This window comes from Brassica rapa, chromosome A06, assembly GCF_000309985.2.
Source record: "Brassica rapa cultivar Chiifu-401-42 chromosome A06, CAAS_Brap_v3.01, whole genome shotgun sequence".
In the NCBI taxonomy this organism is placed as follows: domain Eukaryota; kingdom Viridiplantae; phylum Streptophyta; class Magnoliopsida; order Brassicales; family Brassicaceae; genus Brassica; species Brassica rapa.
Window position 1 is genome coordinate 16,618,781 of NC_024800.2, and position 22,384 is coordinate 16,641,164.

At 37.0% G+C, this 22,384-nt stretch overlaps 2 protein-coding genes across 2 annotated transcripts; both read left to right on the forward strand.

The window, feature by feature from the left end:
• Nucleotides 1–100: 100 nt before the first annotated feature.
• LOC103873573 (PH, RCC1 and FYVE domains-containing protein 1) lies at nucleotides 101–12,457 on the forward strand. Its single transcript, XM_009151978.3, has 9 exons — nucleotides 101–7,778; nucleotides 7,887–8,127; nucleotides 8,216–8,302; nucleotides 8,400–8,489; nucleotides 8,579–8,659; nucleotides 8,754–8,948; nucleotides 9,014–11,179; nucleotides 11,244–11,390; nucleotides 11,475–12,457. Exons 2-9 carry the CDS (start codon nucleotides 8,080–8,082, stop codon nucleotides 11,532–11,534), a joined length of 2,874 nt encoding a protein of 957 aa, XP_009150226.1. The 5' UTR covers nucleotides 101–7,778; nucleotides 7,887–8,079; the 3' UTR covers nucleotides 11,535–12,457.
• On the forward strand, nucleotides 2,850–3,414 carry LOC117126106. Its single transcript, XM_033273501.1, has 2 exons — nucleotides 2,850–2,879; nucleotides 2,971–3,414. Exons 1-2 carry the CDS (start codon nucleotides 2,850–2,852, stop codon nucleotides 3,412–3,414), a joined length of 474 nt encoding a protein of 157 aa, XP_033129392.1.
• Nucleotides 12,458–22,384: the final 9,927 nt, after the last annotated feature.

The window sequence follows — 22,384 nt, forward strand, 5'->3', positions numbered from 1 at the left end:
AATTTCCGACTCCAAAAGGAATCGAAACCATCAGAGGAAGTCAGAAGAGCTCCAGAACATGCTACCTTGCAAGCTTCAAAGATACCGAGCAGCACTCTTAAATAGGCGACCAAGATCAAACAACAGACATACACATGTACACGAACCACCGAACAAAAGACCGTATCTCTGGAAAAATAATCGAACAACATTATGACTTGATCCCTCGCCGAGGGTACGTAGGCAACTCACGACACGAGTTCAGTCACCCACCAACTACACAGCTCGAAGGATGCGCGTCACAACACCCGAAGCACGCTAACACGACAGCACCGACTTCAAATCAAAAGACAAGCTTCCTTCCTTATTTCAAATTTGTAACAAACCAAAAACAAATGTTTTAATAAAATTCGGTTCTTACACCTGGCGGTTCGAGCTCGTTACGAGTCCTATATCCAAAAATCGCAATAGTCTTAACGGTTGACTGTAAATCAAGATCCTGATCAAGTCTTCGGTTACAGCCAACCCCGCCAAACGAGGGCGGCAAAACAAGTTAACAAAATCTTTTGTACACCAAACGTACATCGATAAAAGTACCTACGACAAATTGACACACGGCCTCAAAAGAACGGCCTCGCGTAAACATAGAAATTACGACAAACAACTCAAAAACTAACAAACCTTTCTCTACTAAAAAGATAAAGCAACAAAAACAAATGGGAAAGCGAAAATAAAAGTCAAATCCCTGAAACTACTCCTCAACAGCGAATTCACCATCCTCGAACTGGCCACCCGCGAGCTTCGTCTTATCACCTTTGTCTTTCATCGCAGAAGGAACTTTAGCAAAGAAATCTTCGGCAGATCCTCCGTAATTTGAGGCAGATCAAGCTTCTCAATGGAGAAATCCGAAACCGCTATCACATCGAGCTCGGACCCGAGCTAGACCTCCTTCGTTCGAAGATGAAACAACACATCCAAATCCAAAAGGTTATTGTCCATGATCTCCTTAAAGAGATCTACGTTCGCCATGACCTCCCTAAGACGAGATTTTCAATCAGTTGCGGCCTTCTTCTTCTCCCACTTCTCATTCAAAGATACCAGCACGTCCAAGTAGCTATCTTCCAAAGCCTTTTTAGTATGGTAAGTTGCGCGACGAAGGTAGTTAGAGGACTTATTAGCGGAAGATTCGGCATCCACCTCCAAAAAAGACTTGCTCGAGGGCCGACTTCCTCTCGTTACTCACGACTCGTAAACGAGCCTCGAGCAAAGCGGTCTGATTCCCCATCTTCTCGGCGGTGGCCAGATGAGCAGCGTTAGCTCGCTCTCAATCCTGAGCCATCTTCAAACCGAGTTTCAGCTCCCGAACGACCTTTTTTATCTCATAAAGCCCATCGGAGCGCGGGACATCCTGCAGACGCTTCTCTAAAGTCGCCGCGAACTCATTATTGGCCTCCATAGCCTTAAACATAACGAGTCAAAACAAGCTAAAGATTCAAAGTTACAGGTACCAAAAAGACGACCTTAGCATGAGCGACAGCCATCTTCACATAAGCCTCGCGCTCCATCATATTTCTCAAGGAAGGAAGTGGACATCCAGCAGGTTTGAAATGCCTCAACAAGTGAGCGACACTGTCCGGATCCTCTGTGATAGGACAATTCTTGGAATGTGAAAACTGCCAATGAAGCGGTTTAGCAACAAACGTATCACCCCAAGCACCAAGACGATGATCTGCACTAGTCATTTTCGCCTTCTTAGAAGGATGATTGCGCCCCTCCGAACCTGTTAGGCTACCCGACTTTGTACGAGCAGCAGACTTTTCACCCTCGAGGTCTTTTCCCTCTTGAGGTGAAGTTCGCGGAAGTCGGGTATCCTCACGAAGAACTTCTGTGAGCGCTTCGCTCACGTCTCCTGATCGAATGCGTTCCGCACTAACGCTGCCAGCTCGACTTAGTATCCTTTTGGATTCACGAGGGTTCGTCCTTCTTGATGCCATGTCTTTTCGGCAAAAGGAAACAATAATCTATCGGAAGTACTATGACAAACCCTAAACGAAGTAAGGTTTTATAAAGACTAAGGCATCCCCATATCTCAACAATCTAGATGAAAGAATCTCGAAAACTAAAGAAGCAAAAGATATTCCAAAAACCATGTTTATCCATTAGAATCGAAACTTCGCGACCAAGGATCGCGGAAAACAAAAGTCTGAAACAAAATAATATCAAAACAGAAAGATTAACTAGAATCGACTCCATCGGGAACAGACGACCCTCTGGCTTGATCCACCAAATCTTCAGAAACCTGAGGAAGGCCGAGCCCGAAGATTGACCAATCCGATACAGCAGCCAAAGCAACGAGACCTTCACAGTCCTTCTCCATCTCCTTCAAACGAGCGAGCTCCGCGTCCACATTTAAGCCCCCATCCTTGATCTCGTTTAGAAGATCTATGTTGGCAACCACCTCTTGCAACCGGATCTCAACCGACGCCTCCTTCTTTTTGTTCGCCCATTTCTCCTTCAAAGACTCCAAGACCTTTCGACATTGTCCCGCGACGTCACGACGAGCAATGTGAGAAGCACGATGGATGTCTCGATCCCTCTCGACCTCGAGTGTTTCGATCTTGGCCCTCTGAGCGACGACCTGGGCCGCGAGAGTCGCATTCTCCTGGCAGTCCTCCTCCAGTCATCGGTCAAGGCCTCGATATTTTTAGCATCCCTTTTTCCCTCACGCTTGGTGGTTTCGAGCTCCGCCGAAAATCTCTTGATCTCAGAGCCAATGCTCTTGATCTCCTTGTCATTACGAGAAACCTCAACGCGATCCTCCATAGCTACAACATACTCATTGAAGGCTTCCATAACCTAAAGAAAAGGAGATGACAAATAAGAACCTCAAGGAAAGACTGGTCTGTGAAGTTAGATGATGCACTATGGGCATAAAGAACAGCTTTCAAAACACCACTTGGGACAACACCTTTCAACCTAGTCTACGGAAAGGCTTGCCACCTCCCGGTTGAGCTTGAATACAAAGCCTTGTGGGCAATCAAGCTCCTGAACTTTAACATCAAAACCGCCAAGGAGAAGAGGCTGGTCCAGTTGCATGAGATAGATGAAATCAGGCTTGATGCCTTTGAAAGCTCTAGGATCTACAAAGAGAAGACTAAGGCATTCCACGATAAGAAGATCTCAAGGCGTGAATTCAAGGCTGGTGACCAAGTGTTGTTGCTTAACTCTCGGTTGAAGATCTTTCCCGGAAAACTCAAGTCAAGGTGGTCAGGAACTTTTGTGATCAAGGAAGTAAGACCGTATGGAGCTGTGGTATTGACAGGAAAGCGTGGAGAAGATTTTACAGTGAACGGTCAACGTTTAAAGCTCTACATGGCTGATCGGGAGATTGGTGAGGAAGCCTCGGTTCCTCTCTCTGAACCAATCCCAGCCTAAGAAATGAAAAAGAAGTCAAGCTAAGAGGCTTAAAACAAGAGCACTTGAGAGGCAATCTCATGTTATCCTTTGTACATATATATTATCTGCTATTTTGTTAAAAAGGATTGCAGGTCTGCGCAAGAAGGCAACCAACAAGTTTGGGGGAACTCTGCATCTCTTGCCCTCCCAATTTACCTTCCCCTACTTCTAGCTAAGGCTCAAAATAAGTGTCATCCCATCCCTGTGCATATTTAGTTTGTTTTATTCATATTTTGTGGTATTTCTTCATCTTTACTCTCACACAAGGGACTGTGTGAAGTAAGTTTGGCGGAGAGACCTGTTATCTCACATATTCTTTTGTCATTAAATTGACATAAACTATAGATAACAATTAGATTCTCTTACAAAATCAGAAAGTCACAGGTTGCATATAAATAAGAATTATTAAAGTAAAAAGAATACACATTATTAAAGATGAAAAAAAAAACAAAAACACATGATTAAAGGAGGAAAAACAAACAAACATTATAAAAAAGAGGAAAAAAACAAACACACATTATTAAAGGAGAAAAAACAAAAAAAAAACATTATTAAAGAAGAAGAAAACAAGCACACATTATTAAAGGAGAAAAAAACAAAGAAACATTATTAAAAAAGAAAAAACAGATAGACATTATTAAAATATGAACTTAAAACTTAACATCGACTAATTTCGAAATAGATCCTGGTTCAACTTCTCAAATAGTTGTTTGTTCTTGTCATTGAGATGTTCTTTTACATTTAGCTTTAAGGACATCTTCATTTTTTGTTTGATTCTTTTCTTTCATCAATTGATTTGCCTCCTCTTCTCTCTTGGCTATTTTGTCCAATTATTCCAGTTCTTGCTCTTTGAATTGTTTGTATTCATTCCATTATTTCTTGACCACTTCCAAAGCTTCTCCTTTTCTTTTCTTTTTGCCTTTCTTTTGTGATGTCTCTCTCCCCCATTGGACGGGCAACGGATCCTACAGAGTTTTAATCACTGACATCACTCGCTCGGGATCTCTTAGATCTGCTACTTGTAGAGCCAGTATTTCCTCCTACCTGACTACCAAAACGCGGTTGATCACATACATCAAGCCATTCCGACATAAAATTCAAATGTTCAATATTACCACTTTAATATAATTCATGTGTTTTTGCCAATACATCATTTTCCGACCATTCGATTTGTTGCATACGCCTAGCATTATCGTAAGTGACATTCTATTTGCCCAACTTTTTGTTCATATAGTTTAAAAGATTTCTGCATGAAGCCCCATCACGCGGAGGATCAAAAGAGCAATGCTCCTTACAATACTTAGAAACATTACTCAAATATGCTTCGCTTTTATGGTTCATGCCAACAATGATGTCTATTCCATATTTAATCCATCCACTAAGTAGCACCAAATTTTGATCAGTGGTCCATTTAGGACTTTTGCGGCGAGGTTGAGTTGAATCATCTGCATTTGCATCTGGAAAGGGTTCTCTAACACCGCTCATGACACCAAGAGCTAACTGTGTAGGAAATTTGGGAAATTCTACATTTGGAACATTTTGCATCACATGTTGGAGTATAGAAGAAAAACAAGGTGTTTGAGAAAATATTGCATCATCGATCCATAAGTTGGAAGATAATTCAGAACATATGATGGAATGAAGAAACTTGGTGGTAAACCATAATTTTGTATATTTCAGGGTTGGTTGGAAGTTTGGTTTTTAAATTGATCATTGTAGGGATTTTGGTAGTTAAACAGAAAATTAGAAGACTTTTGGGTGTTAACGAGATTATTATTAGGATCCATTTAATAAAAAGTTTTAAAACACTAAAATAGTTCATTATAATGAAAAATGACATTTTATGTATCCATATGAAATGAGAGTAGTCTCTATTTATAGATAAAAAAACCATGAATTTAGATATAATTTTATTTTTTTAAAGAAAATTTTATTATATAAAAAATGGAAACACAACATTTTATCTTATCCATATTTAAAAATAAAAAATAAAATATATATGCACAAGCCGCGCGTGCGTAAACCGCGGGTGCATAAACCGTGCGTGTGTAAGCTGCGCATGCGTACACGCACTCAACATTTCTGCCCAATCATGAAGTGCCACGTGGCTGTTCTACGACACAATTTTTGTTTCAATGGTTGAATCTTTACAACTGTGTTGAATCCACCTAGATAAACCACCATATTTCAACACCCTTAGTGATGGGTATTAAACAGTTGAAATTAATATTCAACACCTCCATTGTGGGTGGGCTAATGTCAATATTGGTGAATCTAGTTCTCATGAGAATATCAATAACATAGATAACACACAAGTTTTGAATATTTCTATAATCCTTGAAAAATAAGATGTTGGTGCTGCTAGTTTTGTTGATATATATGATCCAAGAAATGGGGACATGCTTAATGTAAAAATGATAGAAATATTAGCAGCAAATGGATCAAAAAGGTATTTTCTGTTGTAGAAGGTCCTAAAAATAAGGTTAATAGAAGATTTTTTCATCTTGCTACACTTGAGAATTACATAATGGAGAAATAAGTTGTAGAACATGGCTATGTTATTCCAGAGAATTAGATAAAACAATTTGTTTTTTGTTGTAAATTTTTAAAGAAACATATAAAAAATGTCATCTAGCAAAAGATGGTCTTTCGGACTGGTCTCATATACTTCTTAGATTAAAGGAGCATGAAAAACTAAGAAACATATGCTTAATATGAGTGCTTGGATTGAATTAAGACATAGATTAAAAAAAAACTGAAACTATTGATAAAGTTTCTCAAGAACAATTTAAGAAAGAAAAACAATATTTGAAAATGTATTATTAAGAATTATTTCCATTGTGAAATATCTTGCCAAATATAATTTGGCATTTCGTGGAACACATGAAAAATTATATGAAAATAGTACTGGTAAGTTTTTAGGATTAATAGAGATGTTAGCAGAATTTAATAGTGTTATAAGAGAACATGTTTATCGAATTACCAATGTTAGTATTTATCATCATTATCTTGGTCATAATATTCAAATGAATTAATTCTTTTGATTGCTTCAAGAATTAAGTCAAAAATCATTACAAGAATAAAAGAGGCAAACTATTTTCAGTGATGTTTGATTGTACTTCTACCTGATACTAGTCATCAAGAGCAAATGACACTCCCAATAAGGTGGTGAGGTATCACGCGACGACATGAGAAGCGCGGGGACCGATCGAGGTGGCATAGTCTCATGTTGGCACCGTCGGGATTTATCCTCATTTCTTATTGTTTGTTATTGCTTTATTGAATGTTCAAGTTAGGTACTTGTGCTATATTGTGTGATGACTGATGGTGATTGATTTCGGAGTTTAGAGCTTTACTCACTGAGTATTTGTCAAAATGCTTACCCTTCCTTTCTTTTCATGTGTGTTCGACGAAGTGCAGGTGTAGTCGTTTCGATGTGGTGCTGAGTTTTCGGATTATTGAGATTACTTTAAGTTATTTCATTTTAAGATTTGATTCATTGTTTTAAGCGTTTATTATTTGTTTTAGTACGGTTTCATAAAACTTTTGAATTCGATCTTTGGTAATAATATTTGCTTTGGTCTTTTAAAGTGTTTTTTGTGAGTGGAAGCAATGTGAATTTATGACGTCTCTTTTAAGTAAGAGGCGGACGTGACCAGATTAGATTGATATCTTATTAGATTCAGAAGATGATGCAGTTGTCGTAAATAATAGCAAAGGGAAGGACGATACGAGGAAATAAAGATGAGGGTGGACAAATTCTTCCTATATATATTTTAAATATATTGTGTATTTTTATTTTGTAAAGTGGTTTTAATAGTTATGTATAAATAAACATTGTTGTAAATTCGAGGTGATATCAATAAATTAGGCCCGACTAAAACGAAAAACTCTGATAATTTTAGCAGTATTATTGTGGATATATACATATTGTACCAAAAATGTGAGAACACCTTTTTTAATTTTCAGTGTGTCAAAAAATGATTCGAGAAGCGTAGAAGGAAAAAATGGAAACAACTGCAAATAACAGAAAAGCGCATCTGAGAACAACAAAAAGGACAATCTCTTTCTAATCTGTTGTTGTCGTCGTTGCTGGGTCACAGATCTCCTCTTTGTTTTTGTTGTTCTTTTTCTCCAAATTCAACACAAATCTTTGTGATTCTCAAGAAAGTCACGCGAGAAACCTAGACGAGGAGACCCAGAAAGGGAAGGAGATAGATGTACTATTAGGGCATACGTTGCTCGTAGCTCCTCCTCTCGCTCTCAACATTTGTTTGTTGCGTTGATTCGTCTCAGAAACAAAAAAGATTTTCGCAATTGTGACGTGTGTGCCAAGGAACTAGGTGAGTTTCTGTCTTGATCTTTTCATGTGTGATGGGACAACGTATTGATGAACGAGATGATTGTTGATTTCATCTATCTATTGTTTATTATATTATCGATAAATTTAGGTTTATTTCGATATTACGTGAGATGAACGCAACATCAATTCCATAGGAGAAATCATCAAAAACCAACACTTGTAAGCGGATGAAGCAACAAGCCCCAAGGGTTTATTTATTATATGGGGCGAGCATTGGAATCATCTGTTTCTCTCTTTTCACTTAGCTCTTGTTGCAAATCAAAGTATCTACTAAACTTGGAATGGCTTGTTCCCAGAGAAGCCTTCCCACAGATAGGGAGAATGAGCAGGTGTGTGGTGTTTCCACCTCTCTTGAGCTTCTCTCTTTTTTTTTTTTTACCTTCATTTTAGTAAAAAAAAAATAAAAAATTGATGCAGGCGATAGCAATTCTGAAGAAAGGAGCGTATCTTTTGAAATACGGCAGGCGTGGGAAACCTAAATTCTACCCTTTTCGGCTTTCGAGTGTATGCATTGCATTCATAATGAACTTATTATCTGTCCTTTACAGCTCCAAAAGTCATTGTGATGGTGATACTGTATTTTGTTTTAAATGCAATGCAGGATGAAATCTTTTTGTTATGGTACTGTGGGAAAACAGAGAAACGTCTTAAACTAAGTTCTGTGACAAGGATCATACCTGGACAGCGTACTGTAAGTTTTTTATTAATGCATTTCTTCGGTAACACTTGTGCTGTAGGTTTTTTTAAGAAAAATAAATGTTACTGTAACAACTTCTCCAGTCAGTTTTCCGACGATACCCTCAGCCCACCAAGGAATATCAATCTTTTTCTCTTATTTATGGCGACCGTTCTCTTGATTTGGTTAGTAGTCTTTTCTCTATTGTTCCCTGACAAAGCATTAATCTATGTTATAACTTAAAGAGGTATAAGCATGTATTGAAACTTTGCGGATTAGGTGTGCAAGGACAAGGACGAAGCTGAGTTCTGGATCACAACCCTTCGAGCTCTTCTCTCACGAAACTGCTCTTCTTCATTAGTACTTCACTCAAGAAGCCGTAGCTTTGTTCCTGACTATGGAGGAGAACAAAGTAGCTCCAACAATAATTCACTTTCCAATATCAGATCAGTCAGCAGTGATACAAGCTGCGAGGTCTTTCTAGCTTCAAGATTTGTTACGTACTTAATGTCCTATCCCTTATATGGTAAATATTGCAGGAACATGCGAAAAAGGCTTCAGGATCTCACATTAACACTCCACAGAGACTAGGGAAAGTTTTCTCAGAGGTGTTGTCACAAACAGCAGTACTAAGAGCACTCGCTTTGGACGAACTGGTGCATAAACCTCATAACACATCTCCAGAGACATTAGAGAATCGACCTACTAACAATCATTCCCCTGCTGTTGATACAAGTAAATATACAGTTTCCAGCGCACTGAGCTCATCTAGTCAAGGATCTACTTTTGAGGACTTGAAGTCTCTGTGTGATGTCTTTGTCTGGGGAGAAAGTATTGGAGATGGGTTATTGTTAGGATGTGGCGGTGGTGGTGCTATGCACAAAAGTGAAAGCAGCTCTTCCCTAACGGCTGCTGAAACCTTTTTGCCCAAAGTTCTGAAATCACACGTGGCACTTGACGCACAGAGCATTTCATGCGGTACCAACTATGCAGTGCTGGTCACAAAGCAGGGACAGATGTACAGCTGGGGAGAAGAATCTGGAGGCAGGCTAGGACATGGAGTTTGCTCCTACGTTCCACAGCCCAAACTCATCGATGAGTTTGACGGATCAGCGGTAGAGTTAGCTGACTGTGGGGACTTTCACACGTGTGCTGTAACATCCTCAGGGGACTTGTATACTTGGGGAGATGGAGCTCACAACGCTGGGCTCCTTGGACTTGGTAGTGAAGCTAGCCATTGGAAACCAGTACGAGTCCTTGGCCAGATGGAGGGTATAAATGTCAAAACCATCTCTTGCGGACCTTGGCATACAGCTTTTGTGACGTCAGAAGGTAAGTTGTTCACATACGGTGATGGTACTTTTGGTGCGCTTGGACATGGAGATCGTGTGAGCACTAGCGTACCGAGAGAAGCAGAGGCGCTAAGTGGCTGCAGGACAATAAAGATAGCTTGTGGCGTTTGGCATTCAGCTGCTGTTGTCAGTGTTTTCGGCGAGGCAGCGTCGTCGGGAAAGCTCTTTACTTGGGGTGATGGAGAGGATGGGAAACTCGGACACGGGGACAAAGAGTCTAGACTAATCCCATCATGTGTAGCTGAGCTGAATGCAACTAGCTTCCAGCAAGTAGCTTGTGGGCAGAGCGTTACTGTTGCTCTCTCTGCTTCTGGGCAAGTTTATGCAATGGGGGTTCTTGATCCGGTTCACGAAAACGTCGTGAGAGCTCCTTCTTGCATTGAAGGAGGTCTAGGAAAGAGCTGCGTCCAGGAAGTGGCTTGCGGGTTTCACCATATCGCGGTTTTGAACTCGAAAGCCGAGGTTTACACTTGGGGCAGAGGATCGAACGGGCAGCTCGGGCACGGAGATACCGAGAACAGACGTTTGCCGACACTTGTGAGAGCTTTGAAAGGAAAACAAGTGAGGAAAGTGGTGTGTGGCTCTAACTACACAGCCACCATTTGTCTTCACAAACCCATCACCGGTACGGATAGTTCTAGGTGTTCTGGTTGTCGCCATCCTTTCAACTACATGAGGAAGCTACACAACTGTTACAACTGTGGGAGTGTCTTCTGTAACGCGTGCACTAGCAAGAAGTCGTTAGCAGCAGCCATGGCTCCCAAGACCAACAGGCCTTACCGCGTTTGCGATGACTGCTACATCAAACTCGAAGGAGTTCGAGAATATTTAGGAACTCCAGCCAACAACAGTGCTAGATTCTCAAACGCGAGTCTACAGTCTAGCATTAACGAGATGGACGATTTTGGTACAACACCGCAGCGTCAGCTTCTTAGAGTGGACTCGTTTGATTTCTTCAGACAGTCCAAGATCCCTGATCTCAAAACCATAGGTGAAACTTCAGGAGGAAGTCACGCCTCTTCTTCAAGTGGTTTTAACCTGAAAGGGATACGACAACTCTCGAGACTCGCTTCTTTTGATTCTGTTAATCAAGAAGGCAAACAACGTACCAAGCATTGCGCTTCGAAATCAGACACCTCCTCTCTTGTAAGACACTCGGTGACTTGTGGTCTCCCGTTTTCGCGTAGAGGTTCTGTTGAGTTGTTTCCTTTGTCGATAAAATCCAGCCCGGTTGAATCCGTTGGGAATACTTCGGACTTCACCGCTGACATAACAGATACAGAGTTTCTGCAAGAAGGGACAAAGAAACCAAATCAGTGCCTTAACCAGGAGATATCAGTTCTCAAAGCACAGGTACCATTTAAACCGCGTGTTTAATCAAATGTTTATATAAATGTAACTTTTTACTAACTCTCAGGTGGAAGAGCTTACTCGTAAAACAAAACAACTCGAAGCAGAACTTGGAACGACATCGAAGAAGCTTGAAGTTGCGGTCTTAATGCAGCGTGATGATGCAGAGAAGATCAAAACTTCAGAAGAGATAGTCAGGTCCCTAACTCTGCAGGTACACACATTCACATTTCTTCCTTGAAATATGATTTTCGAGCTCTAGTAATGGAGGTTTCAATGCTGCTTCTTCTTGTTGTAGTTGATGGACGCGACCAAGAAAGGAGTAGACAAGACAAGGAGACGCCGAAGCTCGTTTTGATGTAATCCTTTTAACTATATATAGAGAACAAGAAAGCAAAGAAACAGGGGGATAGATTGAGAATACAAGATTGAATGTAAAATACGACAAGTGTAATAATAAAGCTCTAACCAAATTACATATTACATTTTTGTATAATATTATTTAACTATGGAACAAGAACATAAAACACACTTGTGTTCGAAACTGACAAAACAAAACAAAATTGAAAGTACAACCTTTTGATTTTGGTTTTAGTGAAAAATCAACAGAAGCTTCTTCATTTCGCTAATAATGGCCAAGCTAATGCTCATCATCTGGTTCGCCGTCACCATCTCTTTCTTAATCTCGTTTCTCACGACTGTTCCCGAGGTTAGGGTTTAACGGGAAGATGGAGAAGGAAGAGGTCAAAATCTCAACTATCTTAAATAGAAAAAATTAATCTCATATACTCTTACTTAATCTACATAATTCTCATACACTTAATAAAATAACATAATTCTAATTTTACCCTTATTATTTTTTCTTCCTTTTCAATTATCGATTTTCAAATTTTAGATCTCATAAATGTAAAACTTGGTATAACAAAGAGTTTTAGTTTAACTTAAGGGTTTTTTACAGAATTGACCTACAACTGAAATTCAAACACAAAACTAACTTCCTTTGTTTTTGGAAATTGGTTTTGCCTTATTCACCCCACAAGTTCATATAATTCACGAAAATGCCATCAACTTTTTTTTTTATTTTTTTTCGAAAATGACATTTTTACTCTCTCACCCTCATCATCTTCAAGTAATTACAAGATTGTCATTGTCATCAATACCCTAACCACCATGAACAACCAATTTGAAGCTCTTAATACTCCCAAAATCGAGTTACCCTTCTTCTCTTTCCATTCTTATGAACTAAACACAACTTATCTCTCACTTTCTCTCCACATTGAGTTAAAAAAAACCAAGATTTTGATTTTACATTTTTTATGGTTCATAAAGTCATAGAAGCTAATGATTATGAGTGGGTCACTTTCGTTTGAGATTCTGTGTGCTTGGAGAAACCTTATGTGTGCTAAGGAAGTTATCTCACTAATTTAAGGTATGAAATCGAATTTTTTTCCAGATCTGTTCGTCGTCTGGCAGTAGACGACTTACCTGGAAGCCGTCCGGTCAACGCAGAGGTTATTTTTGCAATTGACTTTGAAATTTGTTTTCTGAGACGACTGAAAGTTAAGTCGTCTGATTTTGTTTGGTTACAAAAAAATCTCCAAACAACCTAGACGACTTACATTTCAATGGTCATAGGTTAGTTTTGCATTTGACTGGATTATTTCAGAAGTTTGACTTTCCCGGACGACTTACATTTCAGTCGTCTGGTGAAAATTGAAATATCAATATTTTATTAACACTAAACGACTTACAATTAAGTCGTTATAGGTTAGTTTTGCAATTGAAAAAAAAACTTCAATATTTAATTATACCCAGACGAATTATAATTCAGTCATCCGCCCGATGACTTTCATGTAAGTCGTCCATGATTTTATTCCGATATTCTGGTCAAGCCTCGTAAATCCTGGACGACTTACAAGTAAGTCGTCTAACGGACGACTGAATTGTAAGTCGTCTATATATAATTAAATATTGAAGTTTTTTTTTCAATTGCAAAACTAACCTATGACGACTTAATTGTAAGTCGTCTAGTTTTAAAAAAAATATTGATATTTTAATTTTCACGAGACGACTGAAATGTAAGTCGTCCAAGAAAGTCAAACTTTTGAAATAATCCAGTCAAATGCAAAACTAACCTATGACGACTGAAATGTAAGTCTTCTAGGTTTATTGGAGTTTTTTTTTTAACCAAACAAAAGTAGACGACTTATTTTTCAGTCGTCTCAAATAACATATTTCAAAGTCAATTGCAAAAATAACATCTATGTTGACCAGATGACTTATATTTTAGTCATCTGGAATACTTAGATTGAAGTCGTCTGCGTCGACCTAAATGGACGACTCTCTGGAAGTCTACTAGATGACCTCCGTGGATGTCGTTTGCGTTAATGTTTAATAAACTTGCATTTTCTCTAAAACTATAAAGATTTTTTAACATTTTCTTGTTAATTCATGTTTATTAATGAATATTTGGGCTACTGAATAAAATTTATAACTTAATTGGTGATATTTATGAGGTTACCAACATTCACGTTAATTAAAGTTTCTAACTGATCCGAGAAGACTTCAGTGGAAGTCTTCTCCGCTAGTTTTTAAGTCTTCTACATTAGTTTTTGAATAACTTGTATTTTTAAGAGTGATAAGTAACTTCAAGATATGTAAAACTCATATTTACAAAATATGTTCTCTCCCTTAGTTTTACTAAATTTAACTAAGTTTTTCAACGCAAACTTATAAAAAATATGATATGCTTTGACTAGTTACTATTGTTTGTTTCCATCTCTTAAGTATTATTGTTATAGACAATAATGATGATTATTGTTATGAGTTGGAAGAAGGGTTAAAATGCTTCTTAAAATGTTGTATCAACATAAAGCTACCAACATTCTTGTTTATTAAGATGAAAAAAAGGCCATTGGAGTTTATTATTGCATATGAGAGATCCAAATATAAGAAAAAAGCTACTGAAGTCTATTATTTCATTGATTTGTAAATGTGTAAACACATTGTTAGCACATATATTACATCTTGGGAAACATTATTACTGATTTTACAAAAAAATCACAACTAAAAGAGTAGACATGCAATTCACAAAACAGACCACAAACAAAACTATTATAGATCATTCCTCTACAAAGACAAGCTTGGACTCCACTTGATATGGAAGAAGACTTTGTCAGAAGACTTCCAGGAAGTCTAGACGACTTTTAGGAAGTCCAGACGACTTCCAGGAAGTCCAGACGACTTCCAGGAAGTCCAGACGACTTTCAGGAAGTGTAGACGACTTTCAGGAAGTCCAGACGACTTTCAGGAAGTCCAGACGACTTTCAGGAAGTACAAACGACTGAACTGGAAGTAGTCTGGAACACTTCCTGGAAGTCGCTAGTGCATTATATTTTAGACTACTAACAGGTATGTCGTCCCAGAAGTCTTCCAGATCTGAAAAACCTGCATATCAAATCCAGATCTGAAAAACCTGCATATCCAAAAACGTTCAAATAGCTTAAAAACAGAAAAAATAAGTGAAAGATTAGATAAATCTACCTTTATAGAACACACAAAAAATACATATCTAAAATTAATAGATCTACTTTTAAATGAGTGGAAGATGAGTACCATCTGATTAAAAACCTGCAAAAAAGATAGATTAGTAAGAAAGACATGAGACAAAACTAAAAAATTCATATAAAGTTTAGTGTTTTCAAGTCAAAGAGATTAGAGTGGGTTTGGAGAATTTTAGTTTGGGAGAAAAGTAAGAACTTTATACAACAAAAAGTTACCAAATGAAGAAAAATCAGACATAAAAACTTACCAAAACGCTCAGATCTATTATGAAAGGGAGACTTCGTCAGAAGACTTCCATGAAGTCCAGATGACTTCCAGGAAGTCCAGACGAAGTCGTCTGGAAGTCTTCTTCGAAGTCGTCTGGACTTCATGGAAGTCATCTAGACTTCAAATCCATATCTGAAAAATCTGCATATCCAAAAACGTTGAAATGACTTAAAAATAGAGAAAATGAGTGGAAGATTAGATAAATCTACCTTTATAGAACACACAAAAATACATATCTAAAATTAATAGATCTATCTTTAAATTAGTGGAAGATGGATACCATCTAATTAAAAACCTGCAAAAGAGATAGATTAGTAAGTAATACATGAGACAAAACTGAAAAATTCATATAAAGTTTGGTGTTTTCAAGTCAAAGAGATTAGAGAGAGGTTGAAGAGTTTTAGAGTGATGAACATTACATTTTTGTTGCAGCCATTTGAGAGGAGGAGAGAGAATGTATTAATTTTTCTTAATATAGGGAGACAAAAAATCCAATTAGGTTAAATATTTTTGATTCAGACGACTTCCTAGACGACTTACTTAAGCGGGAAACTAAAATAGAAGACTTTTCAGATGACTTACAAGTAAGTCGTCTGGTTTAAATTATTTAAGCGGGAAAATAATTTTTTTTAAAATTTTAGGCGGGAATATTTGGACGACTTACATGTAAGTCGTCTGTTTTAATTTCTTCACCAGACGACTGAAATGTAAGTCGTCTAGACCCTAAATATAACCCCTAAACTTATTTAACTAACGAAACACTTCATAAAATCAAATTAAACTTCAAAAGTGTTTACTATACACAAAAATAAACACGTATAGGTAAACAATTATTTTTTTCAAAAAAACATTCAAGCTTTCCAAAATCTAACCCTAAGAATACATACAATACTACAACATATGTTGCCAAACTCTAGACCAAAGAATACCATGATTCACTACCTACACTCATCTATGTTGAAAACAATTCAATTTCGCTATATTTTAATTTATATCACTTAAAATTGTTTATAATTACATGATTTTAATTTTTCACTTATCAAAATACTTATTTTTAAATTTATAAATTATTTTTAAGATCAGCTACACCAGAAGACTTACTTTGAAGTTGTCCAGACAACTTCCAACATCTCAGACGACTTACTAGGGCTATATTCGTAAAGATAGCTTCTGTGTTTTTGTTTGGTCACAAGGAGCTGAGCTGTAATTTCACAAGGCTTTTAGGTTAGTTTTGTATTTGATTCAAGTTTGGGTATAGGTTTGAGATTAAAGTCAAGTTGTGGGTTAGTATTGGCTTAACTTATAACATATTTTGACCCGCTTTTAATTTTAAAAAGTGCATGCATATTTTCGATTTATTCCTAATTGATCTAAAGTTGCTTTTATTTTTTGTTTCATATTTAACAATTGATTTTTTTTTATGTTTTATCATTTGTTATTATTATTTTCAAAGTATGTTATTTAAAATTTTAAGTATGAATATCTATATATAATAGTTGGGTGAGGTGCTATTAATCTATGTTATTAAAAAAAATTATCAAAAATTAGGATAAAGATTTTTTAACATATCAGTTGTTATTAATCTATTGTCATATAAATAACATTTGAAACATTTGATATGGTTTATGTCAAACGTTTATAAAATCATGATCTTTTTCTAAACACATTTGAGTGAAATAAATATGAGTTTACTAAAATGTAACATAATTTAATTGTTGCTATAAATGGGGTCAGTTTTAATATTTAGTTGTATTTAATAGGTTAAACTAACAAATGAATAAATCCAAACAACTTTTTAAGTAGATTTTTGGAAATGATTCTCTTTTAATAATATAGATAAATAACTAAACCCTTGTTTTACCAAATTTTACCTCTAGCTTTACCAAGTTATACCTCGACAATAGTTTAATTGGGTAAAACTAGATGTCAGTTATATCTCATGTTCAAAAAATCGCTTTAGACGGGCACTTGGCTGGCAAATATATATTCAGTGGCCAACTACCGCGGCGTAGTGAGTCAAATCGGACATTAAACCAGATTTTGATTTTTAGGAAAAAATCTTGTTTTTGTTTCATCCTACTATATATTAAATGAGAAGACACTTAATTAAGTGACTTTTGATGATGTGCCGCTCATATAAGAGCTTTCATTTTTTTAACATTGATTTTTTTTTTGAAGAGGTCCAACGTATTTCAATATAACAAAACAGATTGTGAGTAGAACACCCGAAACAAATGTAACAATAAAAAACGATAAAACAGTAAAAGATACCAATAGGTATCATCAAAGCTTCAAAAGAGACCAAGCGGATCTTACGAAGAGCGAGCAGAAGCATGAAGAGGATGAATGCTCATTAAACATGCAAGTAGAAGCTCATACTAGGGTTATAACCTTGAGGGTGATGACATGATTTAACTAAATCGGACCACCGCAGGCTAGTAGTACCAAGGTCAGATCGAGGTCCTTATATATTGAGCTACAAGGGAGCAGTGGAATCACAAGGAAGAGAGTCTGGTGCTGCTGGTAACAATCAGAGGTCAGGTCAACAAGGTCCAAGAAATAAGAACTACAAGGGCAAAGGTTTTGCCTATGATAATATAGTAAATATGAGGATCACAACAAACCTGGTTATAAGAGATCAAAATGGAGATTTTTCAAGGAATTTGAGACAGCCAATTCATCTTCTTCCTAAAAAAGACATCAAAGAGGTATGCTATGGATTCAAGAGGCATAAATGATCTCAACACTCAAGACATAGGACAACATTTAGATGAGAATCAAAAGCTCATGCTCGATGATTTTAGAAGTGGAAAGAGTGGTGAAAAAAGCCAGCTTTCAGTTTCTAAGACTCACAAGTCCCTTACTTTTGAAGATAACTCCTCGACAATTGCTATGGAAGACTTGAAGAGTGCTGAAGATACACTCCATAAAGAGGCAGATGTCCCTAAAGAAGCAGATATAAAGGAAAGTGAAAGATAGAAGATAGAGAAGATGTAAGATATTGTTGAAGATAATAGTCCTGTTCTTTTGCTTGACGCAGTGCGTCACCAAAATATAGAAGAATTTAAAAGGACAGGTCAGCAATAAATTAAAATACAGAGCCAAAGGATTGACGCAAGCCCCACGTCAAGATTGCACGGGAGACGCTGCATTTTACAGTGGCGAAGAAAACACCGAAAAGATCACTTGCGACAGTCGCCGGCGGGAAATATGTAAGGACGCTGCGTTTACATTTCTTTGTTTTGTTCGTTAGATTTTGGTTTTCGCCGCTGACGCTCCGTCCTGCAAAAGAACAGACCTAATGACTCTGAGTTAGTTCTTGAGGTGGAATCTACTGAGACATCGGAAGAGAAAGCCTCCGATCATGTGCAACTGGGTCTTACTGACGTGGATTTAGGTATGGAAGAGGATCACTACAAGAAAACAGCGGCATACCGAGGGAAAAAATCGTCGGTATGTCGTCGGAATAACACTATTCCGACGACATACCGACGAAACAAGTCCTCGGAAATAACTCCTCGGAAATTCATTTTTCCTCGAAAATTTTCGACGGAATTCCAAGGAAATGAATTTCCGAGGAAACTCCGAGGACCACCAGTTTGTCGGAAAGGTCCTCGGAATATACCGAGGGAGGACTTCCTCGGGATATTTCGATGGAATTTCCGATGGTCCAATCCTCGGAAGTTCCGACGAAATGTTTCTCGGAATTTTCATCGGGAATTTCCGAGGAACGGAGCCCTCGGAAAATTCTGAGAAGGAGTCCCTCGGTATATTCCGACGACTTATTCCGAGGAAATGTTCGTCGGAAATTTTCGAGGGTTTATTTCCTCGGAATTTCAAAAAAAAATAATTTTTTTAAAAAATTAAATTTTTTGAAATTTTAATTCGAAAATATAAAATTAAAATTAAAATTGAAAACATATTAGATAATATTCAAAGTTGTACAAATAAAAATAAACATTCCGAGTTTTGGGAAAAAAAAAAAAACGGGTCTTGCACGTTCGGGAACACCTCGTTCGGGTACATCCTCTTCATCATCTCCATCATTTGCTCGTTCAGCCTCTTTTGTGCCTCATAGCCCGCCTGTTGAGCCGCCATCTGGGTCTCCAACACAGATATGCGATCATCCTTGTCCTTCAACTGAGCCGTAAGTACTTCTGGATCAACAAAGGGCGGTGGTGCAGAAAAAGGAGCAGCCGACCGGGAGCGATGACCCAAACCGACCAAACGTCCCTTCTTCTTTGGAACCGACTGAAATAGAAAATAGCCAAATTTAAATAATATAAAAAGATGATAAAATAAAAATCAAGAAATAAATGAATTGAACTTTAAAAAAAAAAAACTTACCGATTCAACGATTTCGTTGATTTGAACCCGGGACAAGTTGGTCGAAGCCGTCGAATCGTCATCCTCGGTTTGAAGCTGAGACACTTCGTCTTGCACCTGAGTTTGAACCAGGGTGACCACGTCCCTCACAAGACCATCATCAATCTGGCCGGTCTTCTTGTTGGTATACGCCCTCTTCATTAGGGCGAGATCATCAACCGGCTCGCCATCATTTTCTTCCGCCTTGAAAAAAACATAAATTAAACAAACATTAGAAATTTGAAAAAATGCACAAAAAATAAAATTTCAAAACTTAAATAATTGAAGAAAAAGCGGCTGAACTTACCATGCGATCCCCCAGAGTGGCAATAGATTGAGCACCCAAGTTATGCTTGAAGACGTCCTTCCCTTTACGCTCGCTCCTGCGGTTGGTGGAGTTGGTGGAAGAAGTTTCTTTCGTCTCTTCCTTATCCCAATGCACACACAACTCCTTCCAGACCGTGTTGTTCATCGAGTTTGAGACCTTTTAATTAAAAAAAAAAACAAAATAGTTAAATAAATTAAAAAATAGTTTAATAAATTAAAAACAACCTTGTTTATTTCCCACTTCTTCTTCCACTCGTGCATCTGCTTCCCATAGTTGTCCATAACTTTAATGGTGATAGATAAAGAGCGTATCATCAGAATTCCAGTTGAATTCTTGCTGAAAAAATAACACAATTAGTAGAAATTTTATATTAAAGATTAAAAATATAAGTAAAAAATTAGAATACTTACCGCAAACTGACGAAACCACAGATGCTGCTTGTCGGTAGGGAAGTCAGTGAAAGTCGGATGTCCCTTGTCGAGGGCCGAGTACATCATACGGTTGATCCATGCGCTGATCCCGTTCCCAGATCGGTTGAACCTAATAAAAAGAACAAATTATTAATAATGAATCAAATTTTAATGAAAAAAAATAAGTTTAATTACCATGTTTGACCCCGTCCATGTGGATACGGAGTGAGATAGGGAAGATGGTCACGACCGGGCTGTCGAACCAACTCCGCAACACTCATCACTCCCGGAGGATCCGGAGGAGCAGGAGCGGGTGCAGCAGCGGGAGCGGGAGGAGCAGGAGCGGGAAATGGAGAGGGAGATGTATGGTAGGAGCTGTGGGGCGAAGCGGAATCCTGAATATGGCTGGACGAACCCCGAGACTGGCTCCCCGTACCACCACGACCACGACGCTGTCGAGGCCGGGTCTGATCATTAGTTCTAATAACTTTAATAAATAAAAAAACAGTTTAAATAAAAAATAGTTTAAAAATAGTTTTTAATCACAAAAATATAAATAGTTTAATAATTACAAAAAATAGTTTTAATAAATAAAAAATAGTTTAATAATTACAAAAAATAGTTTTAATAAATAAAAAATAGTTTAATAATTACAAAAAATAGTTTTAATAATATTAAAAATGTTTAATAAATATAGAAATTTATATTATATATAATGTTTTTTTTAAAAAAAAAATCCCAAATAATAGTTTAATAAATCCCAAATATAAATAGTTTAATAATTACAAAAATAGTTTTAATAAATAAAAAATAGTTTAATAATTACAAAAAATAGTTTTAATAAATAAAAAATAGTTTAATAATTACAAAAAATAGTTTTAATAATATTAAAAATGTTTAATAAATATAGAAATTTATATTATATATATTTTTTTTTAAAAAAAATCCCAAATAATATTTTTTAATCACAAAAAAAGTTTTATAGATATTAAAAATGTTTAATAAATATATAAATGATTTTATAATGCAAAAAATAGATTTTATATACAAAAAACGTTTTCATATTATATACACATAATTATCAATTAGATTTTTGTAACCACAAAATTAATAAAAACTAAAAAAAAAATTCCAAATCAAGTGAATACCATAATCAAACTCGATTTTACACAATCCCACCATTCACCCTAACAAAAATCTATAAATATCATTCCAAAATCATCAAATCTACTTAAAAACTTAACAAATCTAACCTAAGAGAGTGGGATAGGGTTCATACATGATGCAGTGACTGAAATTGAGGAGGATTAGGGCGGATTCGCCGGAAATCGTCGAGAGAGAAGGGAGGAAACGCCGGAAATCTCGAGAGAGAAGAGAGAGTTCGGCGGAGAGGAAGAGAGAAATGGGGAAGAAGATCTGGTTCGACCTAATAAAATGAGGCGTCCGACGGAAAATGTCCGTCGGAATTTCCTCGGAATTATTAAATATTCGTGTCGGAATTTCCTCGGAAATCATTAATTCAATTTTCGCGAAATATTTGGCGGCTTGGTTTACCCGGTTAAATGAAAATATTCCGAGGAAATAGGGTTTGGGGTTTCAAAACATCGATTTTTTTTTGCCGTATTTCATTTCTTATACAATTGTAATGCATACCATTGACGATTCTTTGTATAGATAATCATAAACCATGAAATAACAAAATTTGAAAAATAATTGTAAGTATTCCCTTTACCGTTTATTAAAGTGTATAAGTGTTTCTCTTATGTTGTGTGGTTTTTGTTCATGCAATTGTAAAAGTGTATGTTATTGGGTAAAACACCAAAGTTTGACTTCATAATCTGGTTAAGACACTTAATGAAGGTTATATACGTGTTATTCAATCCGCAAAACGTTGTTTTCGGTTAAAAACTCCAAGTTCCTCGGAATTCCCTCGAAATATTTCCGAGGAAACCCTTATCTTCCTCCGAATTCCGTCGGAATATTCCAAGGAAATTCCGAGGAAAAAGACTCTATAATCAAATCCCTAAATCGACAAGGTCTAATCTGAGGAAATTCTGAGGAAAACCTATCTTCCCTCGGAATTTCCTCGGTATTTCTATTAAAAAAAAAAAAGTCGATGCTAGTCTGTTTCCGAGTCATCATTACCAGATGAATCTGAATCTGGATCTTGGTGAAACTCTCCAATCACTGGTTCATCCTCTACGTGAACGGCGGCTTCCTCTCCGAAGTCGGTTAAATCGACTACAAGGCCAACTCCAGCTAAATCTTCTGCTG